Source organism: Neomonachus schauinslandi, chromosome 7 (genome assembly GCF_002201575.2).
Source record: "Neomonachus schauinslandi chromosome 7, ASM220157v2, whole genome shotgun sequence".
Lineage (NCBI taxonomy): Eukaryota > Metazoa > Chordata > Mammalia > Carnivora > Phocidae > Neomonachus > Neomonachus schauinslandi.
Window position 1 is genome coordinate 122,805,758 of NC_058409.1, and position 23,447 is coordinate 122,829,204.

At 37.3% G+C, this 23,447-nt stretch overlaps 1 protein-coding gene across 2 annotated transcripts in view; it reads left to right on the top strand.

Annotated features, from left to right (window-relative positions):
• Positions 1–23,447, top strand: part of NADK2 (NAD kinase 2, mitochondrial) — a 46,388-nt gene that overhangs the window by 13,668 nt on the left and 9,273 nt on the right. The window contains exons 2-9 of one of the 2 annotated variants that reach the window (XM_044916960.1): positions 38–126; positions 1,209–1,297; positions 2,180–2,261; positions 12,154–12,237; positions 14,035–14,171; positions 15,564–15,642; positions 18,494–18,559; positions 19,879–19,974. In XM_044916960.1, coding sequence (XP_044772895.1) covers positions 38–126; positions 1,209–1,297; positions 2,180–2,261; positions 12,154–12,237; positions 14,035–14,171; positions 15,564–15,642; positions 18,494–18,559; positions 19,879–19,974 — 722 coding nt within the window. The remainder of the gene's footprint in view (positions 1–37; positions 127–1,208; positions 1,298–2,179; positions 2,262–12,153; positions 12,238–14,034; positions 14,172–15,563; positions 15,643–18,493; positions 18,560–19,878; positions 19,975–23,447) is intronic. The other variant, XM_021696224.2, reaches the window with a different exon arrangement.

Sequence of the window (23,447 nt, forward strand, 5' to 3'; positions counted from 1 at the left end):
CATGTAATGAGACAGAATTTGTTTTATCTTGATACAGCTTGCATTGAAAGGCTCTAGCTACAGTGGACTACTTGAACGACATCATATTCACACCAAAAATGTAGAGCATATTCTAGATAGTTTACGGTAAGTTAATGGGATTGGATCTTTGATGGGCTTTTGTATTCAGGACTTCCAGTTTTTATTTTTACTAGCAGGTGATCCTGAGATTTTTAGTAAAGATTGCCATTATAAAATCATTTTCAGAAAATTATATCTTGGTTAATGAGGTTGATATTATAGTGTTTCTAAGGAAATTTTTTTTTTAAGATTTTATTTATTTATTTGAGAGAGAGAGAATGAGAGACAGAGAGCACGAGAGGGAGAAGCAGACCCCTGCTGAGCAGGGAGCCCGATGTGGGACTCGATCCCGGGACTCCAGGATCATGACCTGAGCCGAAGGCAGTCGCTTAACCAACTGAGCCACCCAGGCGCCCTCTAAGGAAATTTTTATTGTACTCTGAAAATTTCACACATTTTCAGTTAATATTTGGTCTGAGAAGTGCCTTTTCTACAGAGATAATTCTGTATACATTAGGCTTCAACTGTATGTGTAATATTTTATTAAATACTGGATTTTATGGGTATTCATTAAAATATTCTTTGAATGTCTAAAAATTATCATAGGAACTTCTGTTAATTCTATTCATGCAGTCAGTGAATAAGTTTATATGTATATAAGAGAATCAGTGTGAGAACATGCAAAGTAGAAAGTATTTTAGTCACTGTTTCAGTGTCTGACAATGAATATTTGTTGGATTTAAAATAATGACTGTTTGCTTTTATAATTAAAAAGTGTCTTGAGATGTTACACTTCTTGACCATTTTTGTATTAGTGAATTTTAGCATCAGAGGAATAGAGAAAATGAAATGAAATTCTAATCTATTGATACTGCTATTTGTCAGGGGCAAAAACAAGATGTTTTTGAAGCATGTAGAGATTTCGGATAGTCATTAACTTTCAGTTTATTCATATGCTTCCTGACCATAGTAAATTGGCTATTGTAATTAAATAAATGAAAATGAAGTTAACCTTGCAAAACTAAACATAAATTTGTTTATAAAACAAGTTTCGTTATCGTTATTTTACATCATTGGAGTAACCTGCCTCAAAACATCCTTCATGTTACTAGTGGACATTTTATATAACTTTTACTTTTTTATCTTAGGAATGAGGGAATTGAGGTTCGTCTAGTAAAGAGGAGAGAATATGATGAAGAGATTGTTCGATGGGCAGACGCTGTCATAGCTGCAGGAGGTAATAGTTTTACAGAGGTAAAGATGTTGGAATATGGAAATGCTCTTTACTATCATTTCCAGATACCTGTGGTCTAGCTGTAATGAAGCCTTCAGAATCCTACCACAAGATGCATTTTGGGATTTTTAGGATAAGATTTAAAATATCTGCTATATATAACATTTCACTTTTTTAGTGAATGATGTTATTTGTGAGGTTCTATGTCTATTTCTGTTTGTATATTTAAGGTGTGCATTTGACTTCAAATATTCAAAAGATGAGTTGTAACTGTATTTTGATTTAGTTATGCCAGTCTTAAAAAAAAAAGTTGAAATTGTTTAAGAGTTCAATGAGATTAGCTAAGTTCCATCCCACTCTGGCTCCAATATACTTACAGCTATCTTTCCTGAGCTTTATTATTAAGTAAGTGGACATTGTTGTCAAAGCTTTAAATTGATAGCATTTGTTAGAAAAATCTGCACTGGACACTTTTTTGGATGTATTCTCATTAAAATAATGTATGAATTTGGACTGATGTTATGACAGAAGGAAAGAGATTTGGTTAGTAGAATGATAGGATTAGAACAGTGGTTCCCAGCTGGGGGGCTACTACGGGCATCTAACAGGTAGAGGTCATGGATACTGCTAAACATCCTGTAATGCACGGGACAGCCCCCCCCCCCCCACCGGCACCCCCCAACAAAGAATTACCCTGCCTAAAATGTCGGTCTTGCCACTGTTGAGAAATCCTGGATTAGGGATAGTGGGTAGAAAGGAAGTGGAATAGACTGGTGGTCAGCAGGATGGAGTAGGAGTGTGATTGTTAAAACAAAAGGACTTGTGTTCAAAATGATGTTAAAAACTAGTTTTGTAACAAATCTGGTTATGTCTTATGTCCTTTAGGTGATGGCACGATGCTCCTGGCAGCAAGTAAGGTCTTAGATAGACTTAAACCAGTTATTGGAGTAAACACTGATCCAGAACGGTAAGGAAAAACACGTTCTTTTTGTTTGGTATGTGTGTGCTATACATTAGTTATTCTTTGCTTTGCATAATATCTATTTCTGATAAGTCTCAAATTTGGGGAGCTCCATATTTTCTCCACCGTAGTCACACTGCTGTGTTCTGTTGCTGCAGGGCATTTACTGTGGTGCATGATGTTTAAGTGGAAGGATCATTGCTCCTGGTTATCATGAATGTTAGAACTGTGTTCCAGAAACATTTTAGGGATGCAGTTGAGGCATGTACAATTCGTTTCTACTTTCAGTAGAATTTTCTTCTATGTGGTGGTTTTCAAGGACCTAGCTCTCATGTATATATAGCTCAGGCGTGAGAAATAGATAAGCGTTTTAGCTACCATTGGTGGTAGAAAATTATGATATGGGATTGACGAGTCTTCACATTGGACTTCCTAGGTAGTCTGGGAGTAGTACCTTTTGGCAGAATAGACCTGAGCCCTTGACCTAGTTGGGTACTGGTGACCTTTTGTATTGCCGAAGAGGCATGAGTTAATGCCCCGTCTTCTGTCCTTCCTTATGTCTCTCATCTACATTCCTGGTTATGCCTCTGCTGATTTTCTGGGTGACTTCATTGACTTAATGAAGAGACCAAACCCTGTCATCACTTCTTTTTTTCTTTCTTCAGCTTCACTGACGTTTAGCATCATTCTGTTCCAGCCACCCGTGGCCATGAGCATACCTGGACTTTATGATCATCTAGAATTGCCCCATCTCTCAAATCTTAATTCCACTCTGACCACAGCCTCCTACCTTTAACCGCAGTTTTATTTCCTCAATCCTGCTAAATCTGCCCTTTGGTTTTCAGTGTGTTGAACCCCTCTATTTTCTTAATTTTCCCTCACTTCCTTCACATTCTTGACAAACTTAATTTTCTTTCTTTTTTTCTTTCCTTCTTTTTTTTCTTCTTCCTTCTTCCTTCCTTCCTTCCTTCCTTCCTTTCTTTCTTTCCTTCCTTTCTTTCCTTCCTCCCTCCTCTCCCCTCCCCACCCCTCCCCTCCCCTTCACTCCCCCCTTTAGAGAGGGAGTGCACATGTGAGGAGGGGGAGAGGGAGAGACAGGCTCCATGCCTAGTGCAGAGCCCATGCGGGGCTCCATCTCACAACTGAGCCAAATCAAGAATTGGATGCTTAACCAACTGAGCCACCCAGGCGCCCCTCTTGACAAATTTCTTAAACATTTTGTACCACTGTCTTTCTGCTCAATCCTACATCAGTCTATCATCCTTTTTATTCCTTCATCAGCACTGCTGAGGCCATCTGGGGGGGAAAAAAATAGAAACTTAAGCTTGGTGGCTTGTTTGGGCCCAAATTTACTTCCAGTTTGTCATTTCTAGCACTTAGAACTAGATCCTCAGAGTTGTTAAAAAAAAAAAAAAAACTTTCTGTGTGGCTCAGGTCTTCTTTTTTTTTTTTTTTTAAGATTTTATTTATTTATTTGACAGAGACAGCAAGAGAGGGAACACAAGCAGGGGGAGAGGGAGAGGGAGAAGCAGGCTTCCCATGGGGCTCGATCCCAGGACCCTGGGATCATGACCTGAGCCGAAGGCAGACACTTAACAACTGAGCCACCCAGGCACCCCACGCTCAGGTCTTCCTCTCTCTTCCGTATTCTCTGCACTAGCTACTTCAAGGTTATTTTAACTTCTGTATGCTCCTTGCTTTCCTTACCCTTCCTCCTTCAGCATTTGCCTTCTCTTACCTCATAAAGGAAATGGAAATCATTGGACTTTGCAACTTTTCCCTGGCTTTGAAACAAAATTTTGTTCTGTTATTTGTTCCCTTTCTTCCCCTCTCTCCAACATGCTTCCTTTGAGGCTATAAACTTGTTTAGGACTATCCTCTTTTAAGAAAATTTAATAAATCCTTTACCCTGTGTCTCTCTCTTGGCTGTTACTCTTTTTCTTCATCTCTGCCCCCAAGCTTGGGATCTCCACTTCCTTAAGTTACTGTTTTGCCATCTTTGCTGTCTTTTCTGGATTGCCTCCAACTGGTTCATTGACATTCTTTTTGCCTTACCAGTAATGTTCTGGTTACTGAACTTACTGAACATTTCAGTCCTTGTCTTACTTGATTTCTGGGAAATTTTTGCTCCTTGGTTGCATCTGTACTTCTTTGCCATTTATGACATTCCCCCCACCCCCCACCTTCTTCCTATTCTGGTGGCTACTTCTTTGTCTCTTTTGAAGGATGTTATATTAAGTCACTGCTTAAATAATGGTGTTTTCACATATTATCTTCTGGGCCATCTTTCTCTAACTTTTCTCTAACTTTTTATACTGTCTCCAGTATTAGTTAATTAATATTAATATTAATATCTGTAGTTGAACTTAAATCCTGGTGACTCCAAAATATTTATAGCCAACATTGATCTTGCTTCCACTCTTATCCTTATTTACATTCTCTTCCCACTGCAGCCAGTCATCATTTTATGAAAGTTTGATAACATTATGTGACTTCTCTGCTCAGAATTTTATGGTGACTCCCCATCTAACCCAGGATAAAATCTAATTCTTTACTCTGACTAGGGGGACCAATGCACCCTGGTTTGCCAGGGACTTTCCTAGTTTTAGCATTGAAAGTTTCATGTCCTGGGAAAATTGTCAGTCCCAGCCAAACTGGGACAGTTGGTCACCTTAACAATGACCTACAAGACACTACATTTTCTGGTCCCTGACTATTCGGTGTCCTTTTCTCCTGTTATTTTTCTCTTCATGCTATTCTAGCCATACTGTCCTAAGTATCCAGTGGCATTAAAAATGTAACCTGTCTGGCTGGCTCAGTCTTAGAGCATGGGACTCTTAATCTCAGGGTCATGAGTTTAATTAAAGTCCTACGTTGGGCATGGAGCCTACTTAAAAAAAAAAAAAAAAAAAAGGCAACATGTCTACAAATGAACCTGTTTCCTTTCCCTTCCTCTACCGTACTTGATGAATGGAATCATAATCTGTGCTGAAGCTGGGACCACTTGCCCCTCACCCCTTTTATCACATTGGTCTATGGCTCTAGCGCTAAGTTCTTGGGATCTTACCTTTGAGTCCATCTCTTGCCATCCTCACTGCTACCGAACATAGGCCTTTATAATTTGTTGTTTAAATTACTGTAATAACTTCCAGTCTTGCTCGTTCCAACCCACCCATTACACTTTATCTTCATGGTCTTTCCGAAGTACAAATCTGATGGTATCTACTTCTAAATTAAAATCTTTTAGGGTTTTTCCATGACCTTCAGAATACATTGCCAATTCTTTAGTATAATAGTATGATCTTTCACCATCTGTTGCCTATTTGCTTTTTAAGTTTCACTGATCCTCATTTACTCGTAGGCACTATACTTTCTTCAGTTAAGAAAAAATTACTGAAGTCCCTCTAGGAACAGCTAGGATTCTTCTTAAGGCTGTTTTTTGGTTTTCTTGGTTTTTTTTTTTGAATTGCATTTTTTGCCCAGTTTTGTTGAGCTATAACTGACTGCATAAATTGAAGGTGTACTGCATAATAACTTACACCTGATGTGAAATAACCACAGTAAACTTAGTTAACATTTATCCTCTCATAGAGATATGAAAAAAAAAAGTGTTTTTGGTTTTTTTTTGTGATGAGAGCTCTTAGGATCTACTCTTAATAACTCAAATATACAGAAGTATTAACTACAGTCCTTCTGTTGAATTGTTACAACCCAGTGTTGGAAGTTTTTACCTTTGACCACCTTCACCCAATTCCTCCACCACCCACTCTGATGGCTGTCCTTAAGAGCAAATGTCAGGTATGAGCATCTGCTAATACCATGGGTGGAGGCTTTTCCTCTGGTGAGGAGGTTTGTTGATACTTAAAACAGTAGGATGTGAAAGAATAAGGGAAAGAGTTCTCCAGAAGGTGCATATCATTTTCATGCCTTTATACATGCTTTTGCCTACAGTGCCCTTATACCACTTACTCAGTTGTGTAGTTGTGTAAATTGTTCATTGAAGACTGGTGCCTCTCCTGGGCTCTGACTATAATTTTCTGTAGAGCATATTTTCTGCTTGGTTGTTGTCTCTTCCATTAGACTATAAATTTCTATGAAGTATAAAATCCTATAAAGTATAGGATTGTATTTTAACTCCTCTGTCACTGTTACAGTATTATACCTAGTCCATAAACAACCTTTGAAATGAGTGATTAAATGATCTTAGGGAGTAGGGCTAGGATCCCAACCTAGATGAGTAAATATTACTTGAGTATAAGTAATTGAGATCATTCGTTCAATAATTATTTTTTGATTGCCTTCAGTGTTGATGTGTTTATATTTTAGAACTTCTTTTTTTTTGACCTTTCCTTTCGATTTTTATTTTCATTTCAACAACCTCACTAGGTGACACTCCTCATTTTCCAGAGGAGAACAGAATGACAACCCGCCTTGTCCTTGGTGACACAGGTGACAGAAGAAACAGCAGAAATTCAAGCAAATCCATCTCCCCCCCCCCCCCATTGTCGCTGAGGCCCAGCGCTGGCCGCGGGCTGGGCTGGTGCCTCCCACGGGCCTGGTCCTGCATGCGCTGGTGGGCCGGAGGGTTCGCCCCTCACGCCAGCATGGAGTCGCCTTGATGAGGTGGCTGTGAGTGATTTTATGACAACTCCGGTTGGTTTCCAAGTGGCCAGGTTATCTCTGGGCTCTACTCCATGGATCTGTGGTTCAGTGACACACTTCGAGGTCTCTGGGCACTTTTTCACTCAAGTACAGGCCACAGGGCTGTTGGAATTAATCAGCCAATCTGAGGCCACCGGAGATTGTGGCCCAGTGCAAAGACTGATTTGGGAGAAGGGAGTGAGCCCATTTCACACCTCACTTAAAAATGTCACCTTTCCTACCGAATGCTCATGGCTGTTAGCGGCTATCTGTTCTATCGACCGCCATAGAAGCAGGTGCTTGAGGCCCCAGAGTTCTGGCCAGTTGTAACCCGAGTTTCCAGACCAGTGCTGTGCCTTCTTACATTTTGTTCGCGTTTGTGAGATTTGTTTTTCTGGGGCCATGAGGCCATTTTAAGTCCCTGAGGTTTAATCCAAGGCAGTGGTAAGTTTGTTTGTTTTATGTTACTGGGAATAATTTTTGGCCATGTCACGTTGCTGTTATTTTTGCTTGTTTTTGAGAATTGGGAAGTAGAGGGATATTTGAAGTGAAGGAACAAAAGAATCAGAAGAAAAGACCAGTCTTTTTTCCTCTGTGATTTTCAACCTTTTTCTTTGCTTCAGAGGGTTCCCAGTTCTAGGGGCAAAGCCAGGGAACAAGCATGATGCTGCCCAGCACCCAGGTGCCTGGCTCAGAAACCTCCCTTTGCAGCCTCCGTGCAACGGGTTCTCACCTGTCGCTCCTCCGTGTGCTGAAGGCTTGGCAGCCCCCAGGCGGAGCGTGGCCAGGCCAGACTCTCAGGCTCTTCGGAGTCTTCATTAGATGTCTTTTTTTCTTCCTATGATTTTAGTAAATCTGGAAACTTAGGAATCATTAAAATAAAATTGTAACTTATTGATTGTCATTCAAAGAGCTACTAATGGTTGGTGAGACTTTGGGTCCAGCAGGCAGGACGGGCCTCATAAAGAGCAGAGAACACGTACCCAGCTTTTTTGATCAACACCTTTTTAGGTCAAAAGCACCTCATGATTTTGTGTGCTTTTCTTTTTTTTTTTTCAATTTTTAAAAAAGATTTTATTTATTTATTTATTTATTCTTATGTTAATCCCCATACATTACATCATTAGTTTTAGATGTAGTGTTCCACGATTCATTGTTTGTGCATAACACCCAGTGCTCCATGCAGAATGTGCCCTCCTCAATACCCACCACCAGGTTAACCCATCCTCCCACCCACCTCCCCTCTAGAACCCTCAGTTTGTTTTTCAGAGTCCATCGTCTCTCATGGTTCGTCTACCCCTCCGATTTCCCCCGCTTCATTCTTCCCCTCCTGCTACCTTCTTTTTTTTTTTTTTCTTAACATATATTGCATTATTTGTTTCAGAGGTACAGATCTGAGAGTCAACAGTCTTGCACAATTCACAGCACTTACCAGAGCACATACCCTCCCCAGTGTCTATTACCCAGTCACCCATTCTCTCCCACCCCACCCCCCACTCCAGCAACCCTCAGTTTGTTTCCTGAGATTAAGAATTCCTCATATCAGTGAGGTCATATGATACATGTCTTTCTCTGTTTGACTTATTTCACTCAACATAATACCCTCCAGTTCCATCCACGTCGTTGCAAATGGCAAGATCTCATTCCTTTTGATGGCTGCATAATATTCCATTGTATATATATACCACATCTTCTTTATCCATTCATCTGTCGATGGACATCTTGCCTCTTTCCACAGTTTGGCTATTGTGGACATTGCTGCTATAAACATTGGGGTGCACGTACCCTTTCGGATCCCTACTTTTGTATCTTTGGGGTAAATACCCAGTAGTGCAATTGCTGGATCATATGGTAGCTCTATTTTCAACTTTTTGAGGAACCTCCATACTGTTTTCCAGAGTGGCTGCACCAGCTCGCATTCCCACCAACAGTGTAGGAGGGTTCCCCTTTCTCCGCATCCCCGCCAACATCTGTTGTTTCCTGACTTATTAATTTTAGCCATTCTGACTGGTGTGAGGTGGTACCTCATTGAGGTTTTGATTTGGATTTCCCTGATGCTGAGTGATATTGAGCACTTTTTCATGTGTCTGTTGGCCATTTGGATGTCTTCTTTGGAAAAATGTCTGTTCATGTCTTCTGCCCATTTCTTGATTGGATTCTTTGTTCTTTGGGTGTTGAGTTTGATGAGTTCTTTATAGATTTTGGATACTAGCCCTTTATCTGATAGGTCATTTGCAAATATCTTCTCCCATTCTGTCGGTTGTCTTTTGGTTTTGTTGACTGTTTCCTTTGCTTTGCAAAAGCTTTTTATCTTGATGAAGTCCCAATAGTTCATTTTTGCCCTTGCTTCCCTTGCCTTTGGCGATGTTTCTAGGAAGAAGTTGCTTTGGCTGAGGTCAAAGAGGTTGCTGCCCGTGTTCTCCTTTAGGATGTTGATGGACTCCTGTCTCACATTGAGGTCTTTCAACCATTTGGAGTCTATTTTTGTGTATGGTGTAAGGAAATGGTCCAGTTTCATTCTTCTGCATGTGGCTGTCCAATTTTCCCAACACCATTTGTTGAAGAGACTTTTTTCCATTGGACATTCTTTCCTGCTTTGTCAAAGATGAGTTGACCATAGAGTTGAGGGTCCATTTCTGGGCTTTCTTTTCTGTTCCATTGATCTATGTGTCTGTTTTTGTGCCAGTACCATACTGTCTTGCTGATGACAGCTTTGTAATAGAGCTGGAAGTCCGGAAGTGTGATGCCGCCGGCTTTGCTTTTCTTTTTCAACATTCCTCTGGCTATGCGGGGTCTTTTCCGGTTCCATACAGATTTTAGGATTATTTGTTCCATTTCTTTGAAAAAAGTGGATGGTATTTTGATGGGGATTGCATTGAATGTGTAGATTGCTCTAGGTAGCATTGACATCTTCACAATATTTGTTCTTCCAATCCATGAGCATGGAACGTTTTTCCATTTCTTTGTGTCTTCCTCAATTTCTTTCATGAGTATTTTATAGTTTTCTGAGTACAGATCCTTTGTCTCTTTGGTTGGATTTATTCCTAGGTATCTTATGGTTTTGGGTGCAATTGTAAATGGGATTGACTCCTTAATTTCTCTTTCTTCTGTCTTGTTGGTGTATAGGAATGCCTATATTTTAGAACTTCTTAATGGCATAATTTTATATCAAGAGATTCTTTAGTGATCACATTTTATATAGTTTGTTGAAATACATTTTCCTTCAAAAAGCTGGCTTAATACTCCTGTAAACTTGTGGGAATTTTGAAACTGGTAAGCAGGCAGTATTGCATCTCTAATTTCTACCTAGAAGAGTAGGCTTTAGAAGTCCTTTGGTTTTTCTTCTTGTCTCCAGGCCAACAATCTATTAAGCCTCCTAGCTTGTTTGGTAATTCAGGTTGCTTGACTTCTTTTTCTTAAGTACTCTGGTGACTCACAAGCCTTAAATAAGCCCAGAAGTTAATGTTCAACTTAAGTTTCCTCTCCTCTATATTAGTTATCAAATGCTGCATAACAAATCAGACCAGAACTTAAGGGCTTAAACAATAATAATCATTTATTATTTCTCATGGCTTCTGTGTATCTGGAATTCAGGAGCTTGGCTGGGTGGTTTGGCTTGAGCTCTCTCATGAGGTTATAGTAAGCAGGGGCTGCAGGCACCTGAAGGCTTGACTTGGGCTGGAGGATACCCTTTTAAGATGGTTCACTTACATGGACTCATCTAAATTAAATATATAACTTTGGTTTGTCTTGTCTGTATTCTGCATTCAGTTTATTGAACCCAATAAATAATTATGACAGTTGAATGCTTAATAATTAAAATGGGATAGAAGGCATGTGGTAGCTAGCCTCCAAGGTAGCTGCCTAGCATTCACACCTTTATGTGGTTCTCTCCCTGCTTCTGTATTCAATCAGGGCTGGCCTGTGTGACCAGTGGAATATGGTATGACAGTGTGTGGATTCCAAGGCCAGGTCATAAAGGGTATTACAGCTTCTGTATTAGTCTCTTGGATTGTTCATTCTGGGGTAAGTCAGCCGGCATGATGTGAGGATACTCAAGCAGCCCTTTGGAGAGGCTTTCATGGGGAAGAATTGAGGCATCTTGCAAATAGCTCACACCAATTTGCCAGCCTGTGAGTGAGCCACATTGAAAGTGAATCCTTCAGGCCAAGTCAAGCTTTCAGGTGCTGACAGCCCTGGCTGAGATCTGACTCTAATCTCCTGAGAGATTGTTCTCTCTTGGGTGTTGTAGACCTGTATTTGACCCTAGCAGGTATTGTTTTATCAAATGACTGTTGATACCCTCTGTATACTTAGCATCGTGTAAAAGTGTTGCAGTGAATATAAAAATTAAAAAACTTAGGCAGGGCCTAGTCTTAATTTCAGTGTTGATTCTCATAGATAAAGAAATTGGTCTATCACAACTTTGTAAAAGCCTTTTTTTCTGCTCTTCACGCTTATAAGTTAATGTATAGTTATTAAGAGTTTGTTTTGCCAAGTCTCCTCTCAACCTTTCCTTCAAGATCAAAGCATCATGTAAATGATGATGATTGAACTTTCTGGACACCTTTGGGTGTTAGATGCTATGTTCTCTCATCTTCCTATATCAGCTATAGGCAATGTTAACACTTTGTAATTTGCAATTTAAAAAAAAAATTGTCTTCTATGTCAAGCTCTTAACTTCCTGAAGGAAGTTCACCCATATATATTTTTTGAATAAATGAAGGATTGGATTGGATTAGCTTTATGATTTCTCTTTATGACTTAGAATGTCTTAAATGATATTTAAAAGGGATTTATGGTTTACTTTCACATATAGTGTGATTCCTCAGAATAACCTTTTGAGATTAGTGGTTTTATCACCCTTTTAGAGATGAGAAAGCTGACGCTAAAGTGACTTGCCCACAGTTTAGAGTTAAATCATTTAAAGGTAGGGTGGAAATACCACTATACCATTAGATAATTTTGTAGGGTAATCAATCGGTGGCAAATGTGCTGTTATTTTTAGTTTCACTGTGATGTGCAAACTTCAGTAGTGTGTATGATGGTATTGAAGCTGGATGTAAAACCACTATTTCTATTTGGTCTTTTTGTCTTACTGAAAGTACAGAAAATTTTGTTGCAAAAAAAATGAAGTATAGAACAGAAATTTATAAAGTTTCATGTCTGGTTTTTGTAGTTTAGTGATACCTTTTGAATTAAGTTTTTTCTTTTTTCCTTTTTCTTCCCTTTACACACTACAAATCGCTTATGAAAGGTCTGAGGGTCATTTATGTCTTCCTGTTCGATACACACATTCCTTCCCAGAAGCCTTACAGAAGTTCTATCGTGGTGAGTTCAGGTAGGAATTTCTTACAGTTGTTTTATAAATATCTTTATGTGCCATTAGAAATGCTATTGGACAGAACAAGTTAGATAATATTTGGCTTAGTGTATAGTTATGTATTACTCTTTATGGCTACTGTTATTAGCTGAGTCATCCACACCTCTACCTTTCTTCTAGTCCAACAGGAACTGTGTAGAAAAACCCTGACAAAAGCCACTTGGCCTGTAACCCAACTGCAAGTAGAGGGGTTTTCTCCATCAGTGAACTAGAGGCCATGTTTCTATTTTCTTAATGTTGTTACATGTTCTTAGCAGTTTGGTAGAAAGCTAGTTAAAACTACTGGCTAAAAGTAAGTGTTCAAATTCACTGAGATTTTATATTTTTATCCTCCTCTCCCATCCAGAATGGCTGAGGGTTGGATTTACTCCACCATTCTGAGGTTCCTGGTATCTTTTATTTTACATATTAAGTGTTTCTTAAGTAGGGGGATGTTTTGTCATACTTCTTTCACTTAATTTGTTCAGTAGTCAGGCTATCCTGAAAAGAGAAGAGTGGAGGGAGGAGCTGAGATGGGGTTGGTGATTATAGTAGAGAGAGCCGAGTTGGATGACTTTTTATTTCCTGACTTGGACTAGATTTTTATTGTTTGAGAAAGCTTTGTTTTTTTTGTGAAATTGTATTAAATCTTGATTTCTGGAATCATTAGTAATGATTCTAGTTTCTGGTTGTTTCAGAAGTTTGGCACCTCTACAAATGTCCAGTTTATAGCTATCAAGTGGGAGTATATTTTTATATACTAATCTAGCAGAATCTGTCCCACTGGCTTTTTGACACATCAGTTTTTGGTTTTGAAATCAATTATACCTAATTTTTTTCCTTCTATCAAAAATGTCATTTAAGTTTTAGGTGTAATCTTAAATGTTAAAAAATTTGTCATTGATTTCTTTTTTTTTTTTTTTTTTTTAAAGATTTATTTGACAGAGAGAGACACAGCGAGAGGGAACACAAGCAGGGGGAGTGGGAGAGGGAGAAGCAGGCTTCCCGCCGAGCAGGGAGCCCGATGCGGGGCTCGATCCCAGGACTCTGGGATCGTGACCCGAGCTGAAGGCAGACGCTTAACGACTGAGCCACCCAGGCGCCCCTGATTTCTTTTTTATTGCAAAAAAAATAATCATTATAGAACTCTAGGAGAGGGAGTTTTGTCTAACCACCTTAACACAATATTGTTTTATCACAGTGGTTTTCTTTTTTGTTTTTTGGGGGTTTTTTGTTTTGTTTTTGCATGTTATGCTTTTGTATGAGCGAAACACAACTGTATCTTAGTATCTTAGATTTAATGGATACTTGATATAGAATTTGACTTTGAGTCAAGTTATGTGGGAGATTTTGTACAAATACATTAGATATTTCTATTATTTCTGAAAAGAGAACTAAATCTTTGACTTTGTCTTTGAGGAGGAACCTGTAGGTTTTAGGTGTTTCTGGTATAATTTGTGGAATAACTAGGTTTTTATTTTTTTTTTTAAAGATTTTATTTATTTATTTGAGAGAGAGAATGAGAGAGAGTACATGAGAGGGGGGAGGGTCAGATGGAGAAGCAGACTCCCTGCTGAGTAGGGAGCCCGATGCGGGACTCGATCCAGGGACTCCAGGATCATGACCTGAGCCGAAGGCAGTTGCTTAACCAACTGAGCCACCCAGGCACCCAATAACTAGGTTTTTAATATGAATTTTTTAATTTGGTGAAATTATAATGCCTCATCCTAAGTTTACTTTATCTTAACATATTTGCTTTTCCTTCACTCTTCTAAGGTGGTTATGGAGGCAGCGAATCAGGTTGTACCTTGAAGGGACTGGCATAAACCCTGTTCCTGTGGACCTCCACGAACAGCAGCTAAGTTTGAATCAACATAGCAGAGCCTTCAACATTGAAAGAGTTCATGATGAAAGTAGGTAGATTGGGAATTAGATGTGTTTGGGCAGTATTTAACTTCTTGTTCCTTTGATTTCTAATTTATATAAGTGATAATTTACAATTATTTGGGGATTTTAGTGCTACTGACCACATTTAAGAAAATACAGTGAACAACTTGAGGTGTAAAATGTAATATGACTAGATACAGAAATAAGAAATAAGCATACTTCTAAAAGAAATGTGTTCTAGGATGGGTTTGAAAACATGAAATATGAAAGAATTATAAAATGTCTAAGAGAATAGTTGATATTTAAGGAAGGATTCTTGGCTTTAATCTTTAAAATGTCAAAAAGAGAAAGGCAGTAGAAATGACCTAATCTATAGATTTCTTAATAATTATACATTTGTATAGCCATATTTAAATATATCTATCATAGTTATAGTTGTTGGTTAAAATCTTTTTGTTGGGAAATTTTGCATTGCAGCCTTAAGATTTGTGTTCCAGACATCTCTGTAAGCTGCTAAGAGAATATTAGTATAAGGTGATATGCAGCCTTTTTTTTTTTTTTTAGTAAGTGTTAAGGTGAATTCTCAGTTTTGTGGATCATAATTGAGCCATATTTTCCCAGTAATTTTAAGGCTTTCATGCTACAGGAAGACCCCAAGAGATATACTAAATATCTGTGGACTGTATAAAAAGGTATTTTTTTCTCCTGTGTTTCATTTCTTGGCTAAACTTATCAGGAAAAGCTACCTTTACGTATCTGCTTTGTTTCTGTCTTATCTCATGATTTTCAGAGTTTTTCATGGTGATTTATAGCTTTATAGGTTGGGCTGTTCTTAAACTATGTGTTCATGTCATATCTTAAAGATTTTAAATTTTTAGTTGGAAATATTACTTTATCCCTAGCCAAAAGAAGTTATTGCTATCACCGGAGATGTTCAAGATTTGGCTCTGAAATTCATTGGCTTTATAAGAAAGCTATAGATTGGTATTCAGAGATTCAGTGATCTCTAATATATAACTGATTTGGTTTCCAATATGAGCCATGCGTGTAATTTGCTGCTGAAATCCAAAGTGGCTCCTGTGGAAGTACTTGATTATTTCCACGTCTGAAGCTCTCAGAAATTAAGTGTGACAATAAGAATCTTATGAGGTGGATAAGTATATTTCATCACTCTTAAAATATTGTTTCAAGAAGAATTAAGGTTTATTTTGGTGAGAGAGAGAGGCTTCTTTGGAGATACGTTAGGTGATTTTGAGGTTCATTATGAACACTCTAAATATGAGATTTAACTTCTGTGTTAATAATGTTAAAGTATGGATTCTATTGAAACAAAAGTATGAATATTTTAGTATTTTGTAAAATTTAAATCCTAACATTTCTAAAATTTAAACAAGTTGTTTTTCTTTTCATTACTACAGGACCTGAGGCTTCAGGACCCCAGCTTTTGCCAGTGAGGGCACTGAATGAAGTCTTCATCGGGGAGAGTCTATCATCCAGGTACTTTTAAACCTGTATTCTTGAGTTTGGAATTTAATGTTTTAGTATTTTTTAGATATTTATTTGATTTCTGCATCCTAAGAATTATGAATAATTAATATGGTATAAGTGATAGAAATGAATTATTTAATGAAATATTTCCAAAACCTTCTCACACATTTATAATACATGTTAAGAAGAGAGAAGGTTCTATGAGCAAAAAAGTTTGTGAAACCCTAGGTTAAACAAAGTTATTCAGGTTCCATTACTACAGAGCCTTTAATCTATCATATAGGTGCTTTATAAATGTTTAAGAGAATGATATACTAGGCATACATTTGCAGTGGTTATAAAACTTTTATAGACAGTCCATATTAAAACTTCCTAATTACCTTAATAACGTCACTTAAGGCTGATTTGTTTGCTTATTTTTATCCAGGATCCAGTTAAGGATTATGCATTGCATTTGGCCATCATGGCCCTTTAGAATTAAGAATCGTTCTTTAGTCCCACCCCTGTTTTGTCATTCCTGATATTAATATTTTTGAATAAGCTAGTTGGTTTGCAGAATATCCCTTGTTTTAGATTTGTGTGATTTTCTTTTTTCTCTGCATGATAAGATTCAGACTAAACACTTTTGGCAGGAATACTACTTGGTGGTAATTGTATCCCTTATGCAACATCATAAGCCAAGTGTATTGACAGTTTAAGATTTGTAAAAAAAAAAAAAAAAAAAAAAAAAAAGATTTGTAATCATTATTAGCAAAAACTAAGGTTAATAAAGTTCTTCAGTAGGAGTATAAAAGTATAGTATGGTTTTATTACTGATGAAATCTGTTTTGTGGGTGTTGAATATAATTTAGCCTTAAATGGTCAGCAGAATTTTTTTCAAAACTTTCATGTGATATTAGTTACCAGTTATAAAATGACTGCCATAATGTAAAGTTAATTAAACTCTTGGTTGCCATTTAGAACTTGCCTTCTCATTTTTGTAGATGTAAGTAAATTAGGGGTGGAAAATTAGAGATGAGTCTCTGTCCCACGTGGCTGCTATCAGAACCGTGTGACCCTTTGAGGTCATGTAGTTGATTCCCTAGTTTACTGAGAGTTCCATATATTCTGAAATTCTGATTGTTGACCTGTCTTTTCATAAGTTTAATTATGATGAGAAATATTTGTCTTAATTAAGATACCCATGTTTTAGCCAATGACTAATTCAGATAGTACTGAAAAGAACAAAGCCTGATTGAGTAGAATGCCTTGAACAATCTTTTTCAGTTGTAATTATTTTGATTAATGTAATTTTAAATTCAGCAAAATGTATTGTGTACCTGCTACGTGCTATATGCAGGTCACTAAGGATGTAAAGATAAGTAAGATAAAGGTAGAAGTAGCATCTTATTTTTTTGGAGGGTGGTAAAATACATAATTTTAAAAAGTATTTAAAAGTAAAATTCTTTGAAGGAATCAAAAGTATATTCTTTAAAGAACATAAAGTGTAAATACATTTATTTTAACATAGTAATAAGACTCATGCTACACATAAAATGTTTTCTTTTGCTCTATATCAAGTTTGAAGTAATATGGAAATGAATAATGGATACTTGGTGACAGAGAAGGCAGGAAATGTAATTCTAATTAGTGGTATAATCTAATCATGATTACTAAAAGCATAAGGCAGAGAGCAACAACTTTAAATGAAATTGGAGAGTGTCTACATTAGAAGACAAATGAAATCTTGCCATTTGCAACAACATGGATAGACCCAGAGGGTATTATACTAAGTGAAATAAGTCAAAGACAATTACCATGTGATTTCACTCATTTGTGGATTTTAAGAAACAAAACAAATAGAAAAAAGAGAAAAAAGCAGACTTAAATACAGAGAACAAATTGGTGGTTGCCAGAGGGGGCAGGGGGTTGGGTGAATAGAGGGGATTAAGAGTATACTTACCTTGATAAGCGCTGAGGGATGTACATAATTGTTGAGTTACTATATTGCATACCTGAAACTAATATAACACTGTATGTTAATTAAGCTTGAATAAAAAATAATAAAATAGATGGCAAAGGTAAAAATGTTTTGAGAGTTTATGCCGATTCTAGAGAAGCCATTTAATGGCTTATGTTATTGTTTGTGTATTTTAAAGGTTATAACTTCCGAGAGATTCTACTAGTGAGTGTTGCTTTGTAATTTGTACTTACTAAAAATCAAATAACTTATAAAAGGAGGAAAACTGGGATCGATTGACAGACTTCTGGGAATTCAGTGAAGTCCCACTAGATTTTAGATTGAATGTTTTTTTCTGTGGCAGCAGTGATTTGGTTGGTTTATCTCCTAAATAATGTCTGATGCTGCTGCTTTTTGTGTTGAGCCTCACCTTATATCCTTACTAAGATAAGGACAGTAGCGCTTCTGATGCTATTGAGAAAGTTTTCACTATAGGAGGTATTAGAACTTATTTTTAAGGGATCTATGACATAGACCCTTAGAAAGGAAATGAATACTTACTGGATGCCTGCTATGTGTCAGGCTTTATGAATATTGTGTATATTACCACATTACATGCTCATAGCAACCCTGTGAGAAAGGTAGTTGTATGTATCAGTGAAAAAGTTGAGATTTGGAGAGTTCACATAACTTGCCCATGGTCCTATCATTAGTTAGCATCAGAATTATCATTGTATACCCAGTATTTCTGATTCCAGGTCCTGTATTGAGGCTTCACTATGCCCTGAAAACCCTGAAAACTTAAGGGCTTTGCTTGGAAAATATGAAGTGCAGCAATATTATTCCTGCCTCATTTATAATGTTCTTAGATTTAAGAACATTTTAAAAGCCCAATTTTTTTTCTTTTCTATTCTAACCTAGAATGTCTTATTCTTGGGCTGTAGCAGTGGACAATTTAAGAAGAAGTATACCCACTCTAAAGGGACTGTGAGTTTTATTGCTGCCTTAAAAAAATAATTTCCCTGAAACAAAAATTCTGAGTTGACTAATCTTGATAAACCTGCATGTGAGAATGACACTAAATTTGCTCATTGTTTTGGGCTCAACACCCCTCACCTGACTATACTTTTCATCCTCTCCACCTGTTTCTCTTCTCTCCCCACTTACCTCTAATCTCATTTGTTTCTATGTGATTCTAGCATAATAGCAGCCATTCCTATAGAGTTGACTGGCTTGTCTGAATGTAATAGGCTCCTAATACGCCTAAAATTCCTTATTTTCTAGGAAGATATAACAAAGCTATGAAATAGATTCAATGTGAATATAAGGCCTGCTATCTTTTATGAAGAATGGTGACTTCAGAGAAAACACGAAAAGGAGTTGTGCCATGTAAAACCTTTACAGATTGAGTTTGGCAGGAGAATTGAGGGTTAAGAGATAAATTATCCATTGAGTGTTAGTGTTTGCAAGCATGTCTAATAATTGTTGTTATTGGAAAAGCTATATTAAGAGTTTAACTTTTTTATTTGCTGGACAAAAATAACTCAGTGTTGATCAATGACACCATTATTTAAGATATAGTTTTACAAAATAGGCTTTTATAGGTTTCAAGAGTTTTTTTTTTAATTGCAAATTTATATGTTCATGCAGTTAAAAGAACAGTGTCATTTTTGCTGATGTCAGAAAACCCATTTGATTTCATATTTATGAACTACTCTAAGAAATAGAAATCTTTAAAGAAATTACAGTTCTAGTTTTATTCCTAGTTTTGTCTACTGATGCAGTACTGTTTGAGAATTTTCTTTAGAACTTGATCTTAGCTTACTATCAGTTCAAAAGGCACATTAGTATATAACTTAAACAAGTTGAGCAGAAACTGTTGGCAACTTGAAGGGTTAGATACAGACTTGGAGCTATCAAGGACTAGCTACTGAGAATGAAACTCACCTAAGAACGGTATTTTCTTTTTGAATTGTGAAATAAGGCTCTGTATGTGTTAGATTCCATAAAAACAGTAGAGGTTATGGTAGGTAAAAATTTACCAGGAGCCCTTGTTTGAAATGTTAAAATATTGATAGAAAGGACCATATGGATCAGAGAGGGATGGAGATACACAGATTTTTTTTTTTTTTTAACTTTTTCACTTAGTATTGGTATTAGCATCATGGTGTGCGTGCCTACTAAGTCAGGTATGTCTAAGTCAAGCTGGCCCACTTAGATTTTATTAGTTCTGAAGAAACGATGTTTGTCTTACTTACTGTGAGCCATAAGTTCAGCAAATCCAGTTTTATATTTTCAATTCATAGGGCTTCCTACTATGAGATTTCAGTTGATGATGGTCCATGGGAAAAACAGAAGAGTTCAGGGCTCAATTTGTGTACTGGAACAGGATCAAAGGCCTGGTGAGTAACTTGGGATGTTGCTTATTGACTTTGTGAAATATTTTAAGTAACGTAATGTACTCGAGGCTGCACATCGGTGTATCTAAAGCCTCTGATATGCAATAGGTAGCCTGGTGGTGTTATGTTGGTTGGCTCACTTTCTGCTTTACTCATCAGTTGGGTCCAGAAGTCCTGCCTTGACTTTGTAGATTGGAGCTGTAGCCTGGATTTGGTCGTTATTTAGCCTATTGCACTAGGTTTGTAAAGAGAAAAAAAGAAGATGAGAAATGTTTTGGGGGACTGTATGGTTTTTTTTTTTTTTTAATGAAAAATATTTTAAATAATAGTAAAGAAATGAAAACAAGTACAATAACAACAGCAAACGTCCTGGAGGTTTGTGTGGCAAAGGCCGAACTGGAGATAACTTGGGCTCCTGTATCTTGCTTACCCTCTCACTTCTCTCTGGGTAATTGCTGCTGCTTAGTCATATACATGCAGACGCCTCCCAGACTTTCATCGTAGCTCTCGTCTCCTGAGCACAAACTCCTACCCTAAAATGACCTACTAGAGAGAGTGTTAATAGACCTTCAATTTCAACACATTGAAAACTAAATTTATTATCTTCAGGTTTTTATTCCTGTGATCCCTGTATTGCTTAATAGGATCGCTGTTACCCCAAGTTCGTGCTCTAGAGAAACCTTACTCCCCTAATCCTTGCTCTTACTTTTGAGTCTCCCTATTCTCCCCTTTACACATACCAGTCTCTGAATCCTGCCAGACACACTTCTGAAGTCCTTGCCCCTCTTTTTCATTTTCTCCTATTTCTTTGGTCCAGACCTTCATCTTTTTAGTGAATATTCTTTGTGCCTCATCCTTTATTCTAAAGGCTGTCATCCATTCTACCAACAGAGTAATATTTCTAAAATGTAGATAAATTTGGCTGTATGCCTTCTGTGCTGTAAAAGTTTAGTTTACTCCTGACTATGTTGATTACTCAGTCTGTGTATAACACCCTTTAAATAGGACCTAAGGAACCTTCCCAGCCTATTGCTGCCCTACACTCACCCACCAGCACACCAGGGACACTGCAGGCTACTTGGAATGCTCAGCACAACGTGTTCTCTCTGGGCTTTTTGTTTTTGCTCAGTGCAACTTCTTCCTGCATTGAATGCCTGAACATTCTCCACTTTCCATCCCCTGGCTGCAAATCCAATCTTCAGATGTCATTCTGCGTAGGAAATGTTTACTAGGATCTAGTTCTTTTCATCAGCATAATGAACCCTCTTTTGGTGCATCCCTCGCATTGCATTTTTTCCTCATAGCACTGTTCTAGCACTTACCACATTATTAATTCTCTAACTAGCTGACACCCGGCTGGTTCAAGCAACTTGAGGCATTTGGGATGGTGACTCATGGTTTTGTGTGGTTTGTTTGTTTTTCCCCTCCCTCAGTTTTTTGTGTGTATAGCATAGTACCTAATACATAATCAATTTTTTTTTTTAAATAAATGACTACATATACAGTGGAAAACAGTACTTAAAACTGTTATTTTAAGTTTGGATAGTTTAAAATGGAGTAATACTTTTTCAGTATTACTTTTTAAAACTTTTTATTGTGGAAAAATTTATATGCAAGAGTAGACAAAATAGTATAATCAATATCCATGTACCCATTAGCCAGTTTCAATAATTATCAACACATGCCCAATCTTTTCCTCTGTTCCCCTACTGTCTCCTTTTGTCTTCTGTTATTTTGAATTAATTTTTAGACATCACATTCATTCGTAAGTATTCCATAACTTCACATCTTTTTTTTTTTTTAAAAAAAAGCCTCATCTTTGTCAAATAAATGAACCTTTGGAGAAAAATGGGAAGTATTATTTAAAGATTGGCTAAGATCTCATTTCCCTGAGGGCCAGTGAGAACTAATTTCTAGGATGACTTTTAACAATAATTGTTTGAAAAAATAAATTTAATCTATTATAAAATTATTGTGTAACCCTCATAAAATGAAAACATTATAGTTAACTGCCTTAATTTATCATGACATCTTTTCTGCTCACTGTGATGTGTTACTTGTCGAAAACTGTACTGAGAATCAGAAATGGATTCCTAGATCCTTCTTCTCCTCTCTCAGTATTCTGATCCCCCCCCAAAGTAGGCAAAGTGGTATAACTGAAAAGAGTACTAGCATGGAAGTTAGAGCCCTGGCTAAACCACCAGCTAGCTTTGTGATCTTGTACAAGATTCCTTTTCTGCAAAGTGAGGAGAAATGGAACAGATAAAACAAGATTATCTTCTGAACGTGATTCTGTAGGTTCTGTTTTATGCGCTAAATACAAGCTATCAGTTACTTAGCCCCTGCTACTTTGAATATACTGTGCTAGGTGCTTTATATACACTGACAATATTCTTACAGAAATCCTGCAAGAAAGTAGTTGTAGCCCTGTTTTATAAAGGTAGAAATTAAGGCTTTGCAAGGATAAATAATTAGTGTGAGGTCACAAATAGTGTCAGAAACTGGAGATAAGCACAGGCGTGCTTGACTACAAAACCAAGGCCTTTTCGACTGCCAGCTTTGAAATGCAGAGCTCGTACAGTTCAAAGATGTGTTAGCAGGTTGTACTGAAGGATTATCAAGGTTAACTTGCTAATCTTAGTGAAATAGTGGTTATGCTAAAGGCGGTGAATCGGCTTTGACTTTTGCATTGGGGTGTGTGTCTGTCTGTGTGATTTTGATAGTTTTAGTTTTCAACCTTTTAATAGTAAGAAGAGCATAAAGAATAAGAGCCATTAGGCTTGTAAAGTAGTCCTGCCCTCCACTGCCACACACTTCATAGCTGAGTCCTGTGTTGATGTTGGACATGAGTAAGTATGGCTTATATTAGGATTTCAGTCTTTTCTATGTTGCTTATTAAAGTCTCATGTTGTCTCCGATGTTGTGGTCTAGAACTGTCTCTGTCCCTGCCACCTTGGTCACTCAGCCTCTTCTCTGTTCAGCCCTACGTAGCTTGCTTGCTTCTAACATCTTCTACCTTACTCCCTCCCATTACTGATCCTTCTTTTGCTGTGATTGCATTTCCCATTCATCTTTTGTCCTTTTTCTGTTTAGAAAATGGGCGGAGAGAAGAGAAGCCTGGGGGCCAGAAGGGCTGAGGGAAAGCTGTACATTTCTATACGTTAATAACTTTATCAAACTACCACTTCTAAGCTTTTTCTTTGTCTTGAGCTTACATATATTATTTAAATTTTCAAAAATACTCTGGAAATAAGTGATTTTATTTTTATTAATAGAGTATTATTAAAAGGTCTCAGGAGTTTCCCAAAGCCATGTGGCTAATAAATGGTGAAGACAGGATTTAAGTTCTGGACTTAACTCTAAACTGTAGACCTCAGGAATCACTGGAAAGAAAGGAATAGAATAGCCTATTTCTTTTACTCTTTTAATTCTTGCACAGAGAGATAGAAGTTTTCCTATGTGACCTCTCAGTCCTT